Source organism: Grammomys surdaster, unplaced genomic scaffold (genome assembly GCF_004785775.1).
Source record: "Grammomys surdaster isolate TR1022 unplaced genomic scaffold, NIH_TR_1.0 201, whole genome shotgun sequence".
In the NCBI taxonomy this organism is placed as follows: domain Eukaryota; kingdom Metazoa; phylum Chordata; class Mammalia; order Rodentia; family Muridae; genus Grammomys; species Grammomys surdaster.
In genome coordinates, this window is record NW_021604646.1 from 9,026,589 (window position 1) to 9,043,695 (window position 17,107).

A 17,107-nucleotide genomic window follows, 5' to 3' on the forward strand; every position below is an offset into this window, starting at 1 on the left:
GTCACGCCGCCAACAATTGGTAGAATGGTCACGGTGGACTGCCTCCCAACTTCCTGCCGCCGGAGCGTATTCACTTCCGGCGTGTGTTCCGCTCCTCTTGCTCTCGACTGTTAATGGCGGGCGGTGGCTGCTGAGCGGGACGCAGATAACCGCTGCCCGCCCCGCGGACGTCTCCCGGGCCCCCCGCTTTCTGCACGTCGCCAGTGTCGGAGCTGTTCAGCATGTCTGTGGTGCCGCCCAATCGTTCGCAGACGGGCTGGCCCCGGGGGGTCAACCAGTTCGGCAACAAGTACATCCAGCAGACCAAGCCCCTCACCCTGGAGCGCACCATTAACCTGTAAGTGCGGCGCGGCCTCCCTCACGCCGGATGCGGTTTGTCTCTTCCGGGATGCGCGCTTTCTTTCCTAGACCTGTTTCTCGACCCCGACTTGGCAGGTTTCCTATTTTAAAACGAGGCTCGTTCCCCCTTTCTCTTCATTCAGTCATGGTTAAAACCCACGTTTACTTTGAATTCATCATAATGTGTGTATTCTTTCAATCCGTTGCTGGTGGATTCATCTCACTTGTGTTTGTGTTTGTTTGAATACTTATCAATTTTGTAGGGTGTACATTTCTTGTACAGTAAATTTTCCAGATTAACCTCTGACAGCCTAGTTTTTTCCCATTAAATGTGTAGTATTCCATCCAGTGACCACATTTTATTCATTTTCGCGATGTTTGGTCTACCCTTTTGCATTTGTATGTCTTATCTACCAAAGTGACAGCATACAACATCGCAGACTCCCAGTAGACCTAAATTGGGAGTACACACACTGTTGCCTGGTTGTACCTTCAGATGGTTGGAGGTACCTGACGTGTTGCCCAGACAGCCTGTTTGCAGGTTGTTTTTGTTTTTAACAAACCTATTTCTTAAGCAAGTGATTGCATTTCTGGATTACTCACAACAGAATTTTGTTGTAGCAAGAAATTGGGATATAGTTTATATGGTGTTTGGTATCTCATTTCCCAGTGAGGAGCTGATTGTAATGGGAAATAGTATCCAGTGTAGGCTGGTTATTAGTTTAAAATGTGCAAGACATTGCCGACAGTGGGGTTTGGGTAAGTCATTTTAGTGTTTCTCTGTTTCATATTCAAATAAATAAGCCTTTCCTCCTAAAACTAAATGTGACATAAAATTGAAAACTTCTTGAGCTCTTGAGAACTGTTTTCAAGAACAACTACTATTATTGCTTTTTGGCAAAACAAGTACTGGCGTGCAAACTTAGGTAATGAAATACAAGGTTTTTAAAATGTGGAAATTTTGACGGTTGTGTCTATGCAAATTTACTTTTGTCCCACACTACACAGTAGCACTTTAATAACCTGTCACTTAAATGTTTATAAGATCCCCATAAAATGGATGCGTGCAGGAGTAGTTTGCTAACTGGCAGTGGGCTTGCCTAGTGTGTGGAATGCCCCGGATTCTGTCTCCAGCACCTCAGAAAAGTAAAAAAAAAATTGGAAGCATAAGTTCTGCATTACTTCATCTATAAGCCAGAATCATGGGTCTTACTTAAACTTTCCCTGATTATGGGGTCCGTTTCCTATCAGGCCATTGTGTAGAGTTGTTGAAATAGATGTGCTTTCAGCAAGATGTTTTGCAGGTTGAGTATGTTACTTTCCACTTTCTATGTAAATGCAGTGTTGAGAAGTTAAATTACTGTGCTGTGAACTTGAGTTCACCTGGGTGAATTACTCATTAAGTGGGAAGTAAGTCTTTGTTTCTGCAGTACATTCCCATTTAGGAAACTCTGGACGGGTCCTGATGTACCACAGCGTGCATGCTCATGGCCAGGGGTTTAGATGCACACTCTGCTTTGAGATGCCCACAGTATGATGTGGAAAATTTGCTCTTTGTGGGCTGCTGCTCAGATTTCACAGCTGGAAACTTGAAGATTTCGTTCCGTTGAGATCCTGTGATGTATGAGATAGATAGCCCTTGCAATAGAAATGTCTCGTAGCTAGTCTCAATTCTTTCTAATGTAGGTTGGGAAAACCACACATTGACACATGTAAAGCCTTGTACAGTACATAAAGTTGTCTATAGTATAAGATTGAATTTTGGATTGACTGTAAACTTGTTTATAATCTTTAAAGTCTTCTGAAAATGTTATGTTTTTATTATTTTAGAGCTACTTTGTGTTTAGAATTTGACTTTGGGAATTAATGTTTTCCTTTTGGCTACCTTGATTTCCCTTCTCAAGAACACCTGAGGAGAGTGTGTAGTTGACTATTACCGTCGAGAGTGTTTTGTGCATGTTGCACATGTATGCTGTATGCATTCATGCAGATGCATATAGTTGTGTATGTGGGGTATATATGTTTGTGTTCACAGCATTTGTGAATGTACGATGTGCCTGGGTCACAGCACATGTGTGGAAATCAAGACAATATCAGGAGTCACCTTCTTCTTTGAGAATATGGCCTCGTTTTGATCTGCTGCGTCAGGTTGCCTGACTCAAACTTCCAGGGATTTTTCTGTCTGCCATCCAGCTTGCTGTGGGAGCACTGGGATTTCAGGTGTGCCTACTGCAGCCAGGTTTGCATGGGTTCTGGAGGTTCCACTTCAGATACAGTTTGCATGTCAGGTGCTTTACTCATGAGCCTCTCCCCAGCTCAGGTTTGTAGTGTTTGCAGGTGTGCCTCTATATGCTAGCCCTCCAGCCCCTTCCTACTCAGTTGTGTTTTTTTTTTTTTTTTTTGAGACAGGGTCCCTCACTATCCTTGAACTTACAGAGTAAGCTAGGCTGGTTGGCTAGTGAACCTCTGAAATACATCTGTCTTCAGGTCCATAACAGTGGGACCACCGTGCTCAGATTTGTTTGTGTGTGTGGTAGTTGGTGGGTTTTATTGTTTGTTTTGGATAGGTTGTAAATATAATTCTGGGAGTTTTTCTACCCCCTCTCCCCTTTGCTCCCAGGTAATGACAAACAGTGCCCACTTTAATCCTGAATAAAAGGATTTGGTATTTTTATTAACAAGCTGCAGGCACTATGCTGGGCAGTTTCTGAGCTATTCTAATTCAACTAGGCTACCAATATCTAGGCAAATGGTCTTTTGTCTGAATCTCAGTCTTGCCCTGGCTCACTCTGGTCCGTGTGTGTCCTCGTGGCCGTGGTTGCTCTCTCCACCTTCTTCCTCCTCTCTTTCCCTTTTCCTCTTGAGACCACAGACTGGGATCAGAAGTCCTGCCCTATTCTCTTCTGCCCAGCTGATTGGCAGATCAGCTCTTTATTAACCCATCAGAGGTGATGGAAAATAGTTTTTACATAACACTGAGACTGGAGATGCTTGACCTTGCCATTGTCAGGACTGTAACCAGGTGTCTGGGTATAGAAATCAGTACCTGAGAACACAGTACACAAAACCTCCCAACAGTGGGAGCTGGAGGTTGAATTTAGGTCCTCATGCTTGCTTGATGAGTACTTTACTGACTGTCTTCCCAGGCCAATATCAAGGGGGTTTTGGTAGATGAAATACTTTGGGATTAGCCACGTTCAGTTAAAATATCCTTACTGAAGGAAAAAAAAACTATAATCAAGGGGCTGCAAGGTAGAATGTGTGATAAGATATAAATATGGATTTGATCTTTACTCAGCAAGATTAAGTCTTCAACACTTTAAGTCAAATTTGGGTTCTCTTACACAAGGCTCAGAGGGGAAAAGAAAATGAGTCTAAGCCACTGGTCTTTAATCCCAGCGCTTGGGAGGGAGAGGCAGACAGGTCTCAGTGTTTAAAGGCCAGCCTGCTCTACAAGTGAGTTCCAGGGCAACTCTTTCAAAAACCAAGCAAGCCAAAAAATGAAGAAGTAAAGTTAATCTGAAAAGGAACTAGAAAAATCTAAAACTGGGAAAAACAGAAAATAATTGGCGCCACCAGTGAGGTGGCTCTGTGGGTGGGGGTGCTTGCTGCCAAGACTGATGATGTGAGTTCAGTTCCCCAGAACCCACATGGTGAAAGGAGAGCACAGACACACATTATAGAACACTATACACATATGTGTACAGAAACTCATTTTTAAGGATATTAAAAGGAAAGCAGCTAGAGAGCTGCTGATAGGCTGTAGTGGCTCAGCCATAGGAGAAACAGATGAGCTGTTAGTGCAGGCTGGTTAATAGAAGTCAGAACTACATTAGGCAGAGAAACCAGGCTTGTACTTCTGGTGCCACGAAATGATCTAAAACCAGTATAGATAAGCATTTTGCTGAGCATTTCAGGGACCTTAGGGCAGTGCTGTCTATGACTGATGCGTGGAAGCTCTGGATTCAGGAGTCAGGCAGCAGCAGTCCTCTGATCTCTGCTATCTCATAGCTACTTCTTTGACTGGTCTTCTGAGCACAGTGTAGTTTTGTATGGTTTCTGTATGTGTTATTTTGAACTGTCTGGTAAAAAAAAGTCCGTTGGTTCTTATGCTAATGCTTGTTTTGGCTCACAGGTACCCACTTACCAACTATACTTTCGGTACAAAGGAGCCCCTCTATGAGAAGGACAGTTCCGTTGCAGCCAGATTTCAGCGCATGAGGGAGGAATTTGATAAGATTGGGATGAGAAGGACTGTAGAAGGGGTTCTGATTGTACACGAACACCGCCTACCCCACGTGTTACTGCTACAGCTGGGAACAACCTTCTTCAAATTGTAAGTAGTGTTGGAAATTACAGCAAGACAGCTTATAAAAAATGGCTGTTTTAATGCAGCTTAAAATACAAGCTTAGCTTTTCTTTATTTAAACAAATACTATGACAGAGTCTTTAAAGAAAAGTCATGATTTTCCTTCAGTGCAATGCTTGTTTCCTTTCCAAAGAACTAGATTAGGCCAAACTCAGTTTCTCAAAGGGATGGGAGCGTTACTGAATTCAGTTGTTTTCATGTAGTTTAATCACTTGAGCTTATAACTCTTTAAATGTTTACTTGCCCACTGGTCAGGTTGTGCCCCCCCCCCAAAAAAAAAAAAGGCAGAAAACTAAGTTTATAGTCTTGAAAAATGTACCATTCTTCAGCTCTAAGAATGTAGTCTATTCTCTGGGTATTTATTTGCTAAACTTCATTAGATCTAGCTTTCCTTTGAGGAGGCAGTGATGGATTGTTGGCCAGTGATTGTGTGTGTGCGTATTTATATTTATATATAAATATATTAGTTTTGCTGTTTAAACTTAGGATTATATACAGTGGTTTGATGCCTAACATTATAGAATGAACTTCCCAGAATGTCCCCTACCTTTGGCCCTTGTTTTGATTGATTATCAAATGTCACTAAAATGTGACTTATCAGTTACCTGATAGAAATGATGATTATTATGTTCTTGCTATTATCCCCAAGTTGTATTAAATTGTAAGCTGAAATTTCTGACCTTTTATAGACCTGGAGGTGAACTTAACCCAGGAGAAGATGAAGTTGAAGGACTGAAACGCTTAATGACAGAGGTATTTTTCTGTTTAACTACTTTGACAATTTTATTGCCCATCTGAATGCTACCAACTTAATAATCAAATTTTCATGTGTCTTGGAAAAATAAATTTAATTTGAGCAGTTAGTAGTCAGTAAGTAGAACTTAAATCTGAATTAATATAAATTATTTTCTGGAAAATAAACAAGTCTGTAATCTTAAACTAAGACCGAAGGATTATCCTGAGTTCAAGACCATTTAGGTTACATAGTGAATTCTAGGCCAGCTGGGCCACAGAATGAGACCTTGTTGCTAAATAAAATAAAATAAAACAAAAATGTTGATGAAACAATAATGCTAAGTTGCCATTTTGGTAGAGGTTTCAGAGGAAACCTACTCACTTTTATTCTGGTTCTTCTGAAAAATACCAAAAGTCAGGAGGAAAGTAATTTTTAACAGTTATAAATTCAGTAGTATTTATGGAATGCAAAATGAGACAGTATCAAAAAGATGAAGTGATAACTAAGTTAGAGAGCGGGAAGGCTGTTGGGCATACCACCATAGACTTAGCAGAAACTAGCTCAGCAGGGTGCCAGTCCGGAATGCAGCAGTGAAGAACAGAAAGGCTGAGGAATTGCCGCTGGCTGCTAGATTCCAGGGCCAGTGAGTCCATGCGCCAGCTGGATTGGTTGAATCTTATAAAGGTTATATTGATCTACATTGTCTTTCCCGTTCTGTCCAGTTGAGCCAGGACTGACTGTTGACTGAGTCAGTGGGCATTGAATCAGCTAACATTTAGCAGTAAAATGTTGAAGAGATGGGAGAATATTTGAAAACTTTGATCCTGACTGGTAAGCAGTGTAGGAGTCTCACTGTGAGGCCGGATTGTGAGCAGCTGTGCAGTGTGCAGCAGAACTCAGCTCCTAGCTGAGAGGATGGTTCCCAGACAGAGGGCTGCAGATCTCTGCTCTGCAGAGTGACCAGTCCAAGAAAACTAGGTGATTTTATTTGGATCTTACGAAGGGACATAGCTGTGTCAGACCTCCTGCACCTGGTGAGCAGCTGTATCATAGGCTTGTGAAGAAAGCTTTAAGAAAATACGGTCTAAAAGAGCAAAAGGAATTCAGCCAAATGGAAGCTAAATGAGTCACAAAAGTCATGATTCTCCTGGAGTAATGGAGGAGATGCTGTATCTGTGAAACAAGGGGCCAGCCACTTAGAAGACTTTAGCAGGGCTGGTGGGATGACTCAGTAAAGGTGCTTGCTGGTTACTAAGCTTGATGAACTGGGCTCTTATCTCCAGAGCCCACATACAGGAGGGAGAAAATTGACCCCACAAAGTTGTCCTATGACCTCTACATGTACACTGCGGTTCACTCACCTATACACACTGTACAATAATAAAATCTTAAAAGGAAAATCAGGAAATGCCTCAAATCTCCCTGAAGCAATACAGGAAGCTCAAAAATCTGAATCATGCCTTCATAATTCTGAAAGAATATCACTTTCATACCAGAACTCTTTAATATAAAAGCACTGAAGGAGAAAATAATTATTTTAACTCTTGCAGAAATTTCAAAACTGCATTATGCCTTCTACTGTTTCTCAGGAGACAACAGAGAAAGTTTGCTACCAAGATGAAGGAATAAGGCAGGAATAATGATATAATCAGAATATGAATGTCCAGCGCTGTAGGAGAAAGGCCTAAGGCGGCCTTGTGCTCAGCTGTGAACTGGGCTGTGCACAGAGCAGAGCAGAGCAGACTGAGAGAGGAAAGGGGAGACGGGTAGTGATTGCTGTTTGAACTGAAAACCTATCTGAGCTCTCAGATAGTGTGGGAATAAAAACATTACCTCAGATAAGTAATCATGATTCATATTGGCGGTGAGCCATATTGATAGCATGACCCTTTGATATGATTTGATTTGCTAATAGAATGGCATTTTACTCCTATTGTCTTCCTTGCCAGAATCTCAGTCTCACTGAGAAATACTACTCAATATCGTGACTAGTATTTCTCAAAACTGTCAAGATCATCAAACTAACAGAACTGTCACCGTCTAGAGCAGCCTCAGAGAAACTGATGACCATCTACATCATGTCTTAGATGGGATCCTGGGCCTGAAAAGGGACATTAGGTACAGAAATTAAAGAGACCCCAAAACTGTATGGGTTCTTTGGTATAGTATTGATTCGTTAGTTTAACAGATGTGTTATACTGATGTAAGATAGTCACAGTTGGGAAAGGTGTAGGTATCATGGGAGTTTTTGGCCTTTTTTCTTTTTCTTCTTTTTTTTTTCTTAGAGTTATTTATTGTATGTATATGCATACACTGTAGCTGTCTTCAGACACACCAGAAGAGGGCATCAGATCTCATTACAGGTGGTTATGAGCCACCATGTGGCTGCTGGAAATTGAACTCAGGACCTCTGGAAGAGCAGTCAGTGCTTTTAACTGCTGAGCCATCTATCTCTCCAGCCCCACCTCCCCCAGCCTTTCTTAATATGTAAAACTATTCTAAAGGAGTTGAAAAAAAAAAAAGGAATACTTTTAAACATAGAAACAAATACTGGGGAAAACAACTCGGAGCTGAGTCTTGTAGCCACTGAGGATGGGTGAGACAGGACAGGGAATTGCTACTTGTTCTGAACTTCATAGTACCAGTGAAATGGGTAGAGTATAACTTTTTAATGTGTTATTTATAAATGTGTATGGATGTTTGTCTGCATGTATTAGTGCAGCATGTATGTGCTTGATGCCCTCAGATGTCAGAAAGATGGAGTTGGATTCCTAGAACTGGAGGGACAGATGGTTGTGAGCCACCATGTGGGTGCTGGGAATTGAATCCAGGTCCTCTGGTAGAGCAGTCAGTGCTGTTATAATCACTGAGCCAGAGCCAGGCGGTGGTGGCACATGCCTTTAATCCCAGCACTTGGGAGGCAGAGGCAGGCGGATTTCTGAGTTCAAGGCCAGCCTGGTCTACAGAGTGAGTTCCAGGACAGCCCAGACTATAAAGAGAAACCCTGTCTCGAAAAACCAAAAAAAAAAAAAAAGAAAAAGAAAAAAGAAAAAGAAAAGAAAAAAAATCACTGAGCCATCTCTCCAGCCTGAGTCTAACTTGATCAAAATAAGTTCATGTTATGTTACAAAAATTAATAATGGGATTTTGTGAAAGTGCAATCTTTCCATTTTTGTAACTTTAGGTGGATGATTTGTTGAAATTGTAGTTGATTTTAGAGAACCTCTTGCATACTATTTGGCTGACGTTGATAAATGGTCACCTTTGGTTTTCTATGTATAGCCAGAGCAAAAGGACAGGGTTTTTTGGAGACAAGGTCTCACCATGTAGCCTTGGCTAGCCTGGAGCTTGCTATGTAGACCTTGAACTCACAGAGATGCAACTACCTCTGCCTCCTGAGTGTAGAACTGAAGGCATGTACCACCATGCTCAGCTTTGTGGGTCATTTTGATAGGCTGATGCTGGATTTTAAGCTAGACTTGTGTTTTCTGACAGAATGGAATGGGCACTAAATTCTAGAGATGGAGTCTGTCGGAAAGACACTGGCTGTTAGGAGTGTCATTGAAAATAGTCTCTACCAAGAAGGGAATTCTCAGGTGTGTCTATTCATTGTACTTACTATACTACTTTGCACAGATACTGGGTCGTCAAGATGGAGTCCTGCAAGACTGGGTCATTGATGACTGCATTGGGAACTGGTGGAGACCAAATTTTGAACCTCCTCAGGTCAGTGTTCCGTTGTGTTTACCAAGACATTTAAAAAAGTGATCAGGGCTAGTAAGGTGGCTCAGTGGGTTTGCTGCCAAACCTCATGACCCAAGTTTGATCCCTGGAACTCACATGGTAGAAAGAGAGGACAAATGTTGTGGCATCTATACACACACACACACACACACACATACACACACACACAGTGAAAAAGTTTTCTTTTTTTAAGATGTATTTATTTTTATGTGTATGTGGCCATGTCAGATCGCTGGAGGTTGGAGTTACATATGGTAGTGAGCTGCCATTTGGATACTAGGAATTGAACCTGGGTCCTCTGGAAGAGCAGCCAGTGAGTGACCTTAACTGCTGAGCCATCTTTTCAATCCCTCCCACCTCTTTTTTTTTAATATTAGAAATCTTTTTGTCTTTGTTTATTTTATGGCCAGTGGTGTTTTGCCTGCATGTCTGTGAGTAGGCGTCAGATGCTCTGAAACTAGTTACAGACAGTTGTGAGCTGCCATGGGGGTGCTGGGAATTGAACCCAGGTCTTTTGAAAATGAGCCAGTGTTTTTAACTGCTGAGCCATTTCTTCAGCCCCATAAGTGGAAATTTTTAAAATAAATGAAAAAATAATCAGAGTAGACCTCAGCCTCCCATTTCTTATTCTCATTTTCTTAATTTTGATTTAAAAATCATTTTTAAGATCAAACAGCTTTTTCCTTTCATGTGTATGAGTGTGTGTCTGTATATGTATATGCCTGATGCCTGGGGAGTCAGAGGGAGGAACTGGATCTGAGGAAGTAGAGTTAAGATGGTTGTTAGCTACTACTACAGGTGCTGAAAATGGGACCCTCCCTCTCTTAGGGTTTTACTGCTGTGAACAGACATCATGACCAAGGCAACTCTTATAAGGACAATATTTAATTGGGGCTGGCTTACAGGTTCAGAGGTTCAGTCTAGTATCATCAAGGTGGGAACATGTCAGCATTCAGGCAGGCATGGTGTAGGAGGAGCTGAGAGTTCTACATCCATCTGAAGACTGCTACCAGAATACTGGTTTCCAGGCAGCTAGGACTAGGATATCAAAGCCCACACCCACAGTGACACACCTACTCCAACAATGCCACACCTCCTAATAGTGCCACTCTCTGGTCCCCGTAGGCTTTTTCAAACATACGAGTCTATGGGGGCCATACATAGCAGCCATTCCCTGACCCAAGCATATACAAACCATCAGACTTCCCTTCAAACACAAAATAAACAAGTGGAAATGTTTAAAGTTTAAAAAAGATCAAAGTAGACCTTGACTTTTAATTTCATTTTCTTAACTCCTTAATTTAGATTTAGAAAGTATTACAAAGCCAAGCAGTTTCCTTCTTCTCTTTTTAATTTACATATGCCTATGTATGTATGTGTGCATGTATATATGTGTCCATGTATGTAATGTATATTGAGTATTGTCTACCTCCAAAGCATTGGGATTACAGTATGCCGAAACAGTAAACCACAGTTTCAGGATGATACTATTTTGTTCTTTTGTTTGTTTTTTGAAGTGTTAAGGATTGAACCAGGTCTTACATATGAAGAGCTGGTTCCAGCCCACCCCGTTTCTTTTAAGAGAAAAAATTTAAAATATGTAGAAGTAGAATTATAGTAAGTAAAATTCACCCTTAACTAAATTCATGGTGAAGTACTTTTTTTTCTTTTTTTTAATCAAGTTTATTTTTTTATGTATATGGGTACTGTCTTCATGCACACACGAAGAAGGCATTAGATCCCATTACAGATAGTTGTGAGCCACCATGTGGTTGCTGGCAATTGAACTCAGGACCTCTGGAAGAGCAGCCAACTGCTGAGCCATCTCTGTGACCTGGGTGAAGTGTTTTTCACTCCCTCCCTGCTTTCCCCAGGGACTGTTTTGAAGGAAATCCTAGGTATCATTTCAGTTGTAAATAGTTGAGTGTGAATTGTAAAAGATGTTTTATAAAACGTTGGCAATGGAGACTAGAAAGATGGTTTAGTAGAGGACCAGAGTTCCATTTCCAGAGTATAGATTGGATTGGGTGGTTCACAACCACCTCCAACTCCAGCTTCTGGGATCTGATAGCTCTGTCCTCTGTGGGTGCCTGCACCCGTATGCATAGACACACATGCACACACATAATTTCAAAAAAAAAAAAAAAAAGGCTGGGGACAGAGCTCAACAGTTAAGAGCACTTGCTGTTCTCACAGAGGACTAGAATCAGTTCCCAGTACTCACAGCTATCTGTAACTCCACTCTCAGGGGTTCTGATACCTTTTGGCCTCTGAAGGCCTCAGGCACACAGTTAATATCTTTAAGGGGAGGAGGGACAGCGTGTTTGGGACATTGTGAACACATTCACTTTCCAACCCTCATTTCTGAGGGAGAGGGAGAGAATGAGAACATGTGGGATTCTCAGAAGGGTAGGTGCTCACTTAGTAAGTGCAACTGTCAAAAAGATAAGCTCCGAGGTAGAGCTGCTTCCTTGTCCTTGAGAACAACTAAGTCTTGGGTCCTCTGAAGGACACTAATACAGGTGGAGTGTTATATGCCTATTACAAGTTCTACTTTTGAAAAAAATTTCTGTATGGAAATGTTTTGGTTTAAAAAAAATTACCTTGTATTGGTGAGGGGAAGCGTTGTAGTGTCCATAGACTTGCACATAAACAGTTACTTAAAGAAAAACAGTTGAGAATGGGTTCTAGGGTCTTGCACATGCTAAACAAGCACTCTTATTACTGAACTGCATCCCCAACACAAGATAAGGATACAATTATTATTGTCTAAAGTAATCTCATCAAATATATAATTGCTATGTTCATATATCCTGATCCTTTTTTTTTTTTTTTTGAGGCTGGGTATCTCTATGTAGTTCTGACTGTCCTGGAATTTGCTATATAGACTGGGCTGGCTTTGAACTCAGAGAGATCTTCCTGCCTCTGTCTCCCGAATGTTGGGATTTAAAGCATGTGCTGCCATGCCTGGCTGTGCTAGTTATTTCTAGTTTTCATATTGTTTGAGTTAAGGTAGTCTCTCCTGTCTGTTTCACATTTATAGTGTTATGAGCTCTCTTCTCCTACCTTTGTAAGTCATCTTAAGTGAAAATAGGCTGTCTTGTGTTTCAGTTGCCAACAGCATCCATGTTTTATTGAACCAGTGCTCTTTCTCCTAGATGTTTCGTATATTGATAAATCAGTTGATTGGATTCAGGCCCAATTAATGGGGCAGAGGGAACAAATAAGGCTGCTGTGCAACAAGTCACAGGCTGAGCAGTCCTATGCAATAATCTGAGATCCAGGGCCTTTCATTGACATAATACTTAGGTTTTGGTTCTTACAATTTTGGACTTTTGAATTGGTGATATTCATGAATATAAATATTCCAGAGTTTACTAAACTCCAGAATCTGAAGAACTTTGATCTTGTGCATTTCTAATAAGGGATACTTAAATCTGTATTTCTAAATGTAGTAGCCTAAGACAATATATATTTATTATCTTGGAATTTTCAGGGCCTTATAAAGTTACAGGTGCTGCATCAAAAAGAGTGGGGCAAGGATCTAATTAATCCCTACTTCACATGGAAGCAGACATTCTTGGCTGTTAGACTGACACCTTCAGTTTTTGCCAGTTGCTGGCATAGGGGTTCCCTCAATTCCTGGTCATCTTAGAAGGATAACTTCCTCTAGGACAGCTGCCTTCCTTCGAACATGGACTTGAAGAGGATGTAAGAATGATGTCAAGGAGTGCCCAGGCGGGAAGCCGTGCTCAGTTAGCTTCCCGGTCTTGGCAGTGGCATACGATCACTTCTGTATTCTATTCGTAGCACTCTGGTACATAGTGGGAGAGTCTACAAAGGTGTGAATGCAGACGACCTGATGACTGGGGTCTCTTAGATGCTGGCCTCCATAGGTAATGGTTTGTTCTATTAAGATCTCATACTATCTGTGTGAGTGTGGTGGCCCACACCTTTAATCCTGTCATGTAGGAGGCAGAGGCAGATGGATCTCTGTGAGTTCAAGGCTAGACATATATACACAAGATTGCCAGGTCAGCAAGTGCTTACACAATGAAACTATGTCTCAAAGGAGATAAAAAAGAATTTATACTATTTGGTTGGTGTACTGGCTTGTTTCATACGTCAACTTGACACAAGCTGGAGTTATTACAGAGAAAGGAGCTTTAGTTGAGGAAATGCCTCCATGAGATCCAGCTATAAGGCATTTTCTCAATTAGTGATCAAGTGGGGAGGGCCCAGCCCATTGTGAGTGGTGCCATCCAAGGGCTGGTAGTCCTAGGTTTTATAAGAAGAACACCCTTCCATGGGCTCTGTGTCAGCTTCTGCCTCCAGGTTCCTGCCCTATGTGAGTTCCTGTCCTAAGTTTCTTTGGTGATGAACAGCAATGTGGAAGTGTAAGCTGAACAAACCCTTTCCTCCCCAACTTGCTTTTTGGTCATGATGTTTCGTTGGAGCAATAGAAACCCTGACTAGGACAGTTGGTTTTCATAATGTTAATGTTAACAGGTCATTGTTGATGATTTCCTACAGTCATGAAGTCTCTGGAGATGTGATTATTATTATTATTATTATTATTAAATACACAGGGAACCTTAACCTCATCAACTACTTGGTTACTCTGGAGTATACAGTTCTATAGGAAATAGTAGATGCTTCTTTTCCTTTCCTTAAGTTTTCAGAAGAATGCATTCATCCGTCAAAGATACAATAGGAGTGAAAAGGGCAGATGTGGAAACAGATTGAGGTGTAAGACAGGAAGTAGCAAAGCATAGGGAGAAGGGGACCAGAAGCAGCAGTCATTAAAAAAATACTTTAACCCCAGTATTCTGGAGGTAGAGGTAGAAAGGCGTTCATGCCCAATCTTAGCTACATACTGAGCCCTGTCTCAAAAAACATCAGAGTAGCCAGGCGGTGGTGGTGCACGCCTTTAATCCCAGCACTTGGGAGGCAGAGGAGGCGGATTTCTGAGTTTGAGGCCAGCCTGGTCTACAGAGTGAGTTCCAGGACAGCCAGTACTATGCAGAGAAACCCTGTCTCGAGAAAAAAAAAAAAAAAAACAAAACATCAGAGCAAAACCAAACAAACCCCCCACATAATAGTATTGAGCTTACTATAACTATGAACAGCTAGATTAATATTGCTAAGAGCTATCAAGAAACCATATCAAATGTCCTTCTGAATTGTTTGAAGATGGAAACCCAGGGACTCCTGTCCCCCCTTTGGCAAGACTTGAATGAATTTCTCTACAATCTCATGATTGAGAAACTTTGCAGACTCCAGAAAGGTGTGACCTGCCCTAACATCTGAGGGAGAGTGATTTCAGATGGGGTATGAACACCTCATTAGAATGTTAGTATGACTGTGTGGACTTAAGGATATTTAATGTATTTAGTCCACTATAATGACCAATAATGTTATTGATGCTCAGATTTTCATATTTTGGCTAGTGTCTTAAAGTTGGGTCTTAAATTCTTTGGACAGATCAAAAGCCCCATTATTGGAGAGCTTCTTTCCATAACAGTATGTTCCAGGTCAAGTGTTACACAATATTGGCCAGGCAAAAGATGTTCTGTTCTCTCCTGACTGCCTTGTGTAGTTGAGGACAAGTACACAGGGCTCTGTGGACACTGGTACTCCTGAAAATCGCCACAACACATCTGTGACCTGGCCTTACGAAGCAAAGTTTCACCATACACAAATGGTGAAGCTGCTATTTGAAAGATATGTAAAACACTTATTCTAAACAGGCTTTGGTTTCTTGGACATTCCTTGACCTAATTGGAAGGAAAGTGCTCAGTGCTAACTCAGAAGTCTTCCAGGCTGTTGGCTGAATACCCTCCTTATCTCCTTTACTCTGTGGCTCTGTGGTATTCCTTGACTTCACTGAAGTGTAAGATTGGCCCTGGAAGTATGGATGTCAGTGAAGTGCTGTGTGTTTGTTTGGCTTTAGCCAACTTGCCTGTTTTCATTGGGTGTCGCTGACGAAAAGTGTTTCATTACTTCCTTGTCTCTGTCTTTTCATATGAACCTCACCAGCTTAGCTAGTAAGAGCAGAACTGGGGAGTAGCCTTTTAGAAAGAGGAAGCAGCAAATAGAAGGAAATTATTTTGTGTGGCCATGATTTGTTGAATGTGAACCCCAGGTGTTTTTCAAGTGTGTGGTTTGAACTAGTTCTCGATTCTTTGTCCCTTCACTGTTAATCTGGTTTTCAGGTAGACCTCCAAAACCTGGGAGTGTTACTTGAGCTCATTTGTACTTTATAGTGTGTAATTGTCCTCACTTGTGTGCTGGTTGGGTGCCATCGAGGAAGAGGTAACAGGGAGTAAATAGTAGGCCTTGTACTGAGTAAAGACTGGATAGATCAGTTGCAGTATGGCTTCACTAAACTGCGCAGTCTTGAGAAGGTAATAGCTTCTTTCTTTTAATAATTATTTTCATTTTATGTGCATTGGTGTTTTGCCTACAAATATGTCTGTGTGAGGGTGTTGGATCCTGAAGTTACAGACAGTTGTGAGCTGCCATGTGGATGCTGGGAACTGAACCCAGGTCGTCTGGAAAGAGTAATCAATGCTCTTAACTACTGAGCATCTCTCCAGCCCCAGGTACTGGCTTCAAAAGTTTCTGAGTAAAGTGAATGTGATAATTATACCCCACCTAGTGTATCAAATTGCTCTCAAGCAGTAGTTTCTCTAGATCTTTTTGTCCTTTTAATTTTTCTAAATATTTTTTCCATTTTACACACCAGTTAGACTGCCCAGCTGGCAGAACTCCACCTAGCTCATTTTTGTTCTAAAGCATGTGCTATGTGTATGGGAGGTAGGGAGAAGGGGCAAAGAGCATCCTGTCAAATACCTCAGAGGCTTTAAAGTTTTCATGAAGTAAACATGATCACAGCAGGAGTCTAGAGTGTTTTAGTAACAATATGTAGAAACAGCAACTTACCTTAAAACCAGAACTTCATTGTGTTGTAAATGTCCCTAGCCATACATTCTTTGACTGTTGTACTTAAACAGCTGATGAGGTTACTGTTTATTACATGTGTGTGAAGGCACTTTCTGTATCTGTTGGTTAGGTCCCTTAAAGGTAACGAGACAGAAGCATACCACCAGCAGTGTACTGGGAAATACACATGTAGAGAACTAAATGAGGCCAGCGGGTAATCGGTACAGTAAGACTGAGTTAGCATATGAGGGTGGTTGAGCTTTGTGTCTGTAATTGGAAGAACCTGATAGTTAACACATGAGGTGTTAGGAAGAGCGATGCTTGAAACCTACAAGTCACTCTCATTTTCTGTTTTAGTATCCGTATATTCCTGCACATATAACAAAGCCCAAGGAACACAAGAAGTTGTTTCTGGTTCAGCTTCAAGAGAAAGGTAAGTTTATCTGGAAGGCAACCGTCTAAAAGCTCTCGTAGTGTGTTCTCTGAGGTTCTCCACTGGTCTCCTCCAGGTTTTTGGAGTAGCTTTAGGCTCACTGTAAGACTGAAACACACTGTCATACTTACTAGAGTCACCTAGCTCCTCTTTGTCCCAGTCATGATGTAGGGGAGTGAAATTGAGCTAGAGCTTAAAATAAGAGGTTATTGTAGGTTTTGTGGTTGTTGAGCTGTTATTACTGATTTTCCCATTGTGGTAAGGTAAAGAGCTCAGGATTGTCTTTTTAAAGAGTCTTCAGACCTGCTCTGTTTCAGCAAGTAACTGTTCCTTCCCAGCCTCCCATCCCAATGCCCCCTACCTAAAGAACAAAACTCCAAGATCTCATGTAACCTATACAGGCCTGAACTCCTGATCCTAATGCCTCTGCTTTTCAAGAGCTGAGATTACAGGCTTTCACTAGTACTCAGGTTCTTGCTATGTAGTGTGTGTGTGTGTGTGTGTGTGTGTGTGTGTGTGTGTGTGTGTGTGTGTGTGTGTG

General features: G+C 41.5%; 1 protein-coding gene across 1 annotated transcript in view; it reads left to right on the top strand.

The window, feature by feature from the left end:
* The first annotated feature begins 74 nt into the window (after positions 1 to 74).
* The window catches only part of Nudt21 (nudix hydrolase 21), a 24,044-nt gene continuing 7,011 nt past the window's right edge, over positions 75 to 17,107 (top strand). Inside the window, exons 1-5 of the mRNA XM_028770376.1 lie at positions 75 to 337; positions 4,475 to 4,675; positions 5,398 to 5,461; positions 9,081 to 9,170; positions 16,491 to 16,566. Of these exons, the coding sequence (XP_028626209.1) occupies positions 222 to 337; positions 4,475 to 4,675; positions 5,398 to 5,461; positions 9,081 to 9,170; positions 16,491 to 16,566 (547 nt within the window). The 5' untranslated portion in view covers positions 75 to 221. The remainder of the gene's footprint in view (positions 338 to 4,474; positions 4,676 to 5,397; positions 5,462 to 9,080; positions 9,171 to 16,490; positions 16,567 to 17,107) is intronic.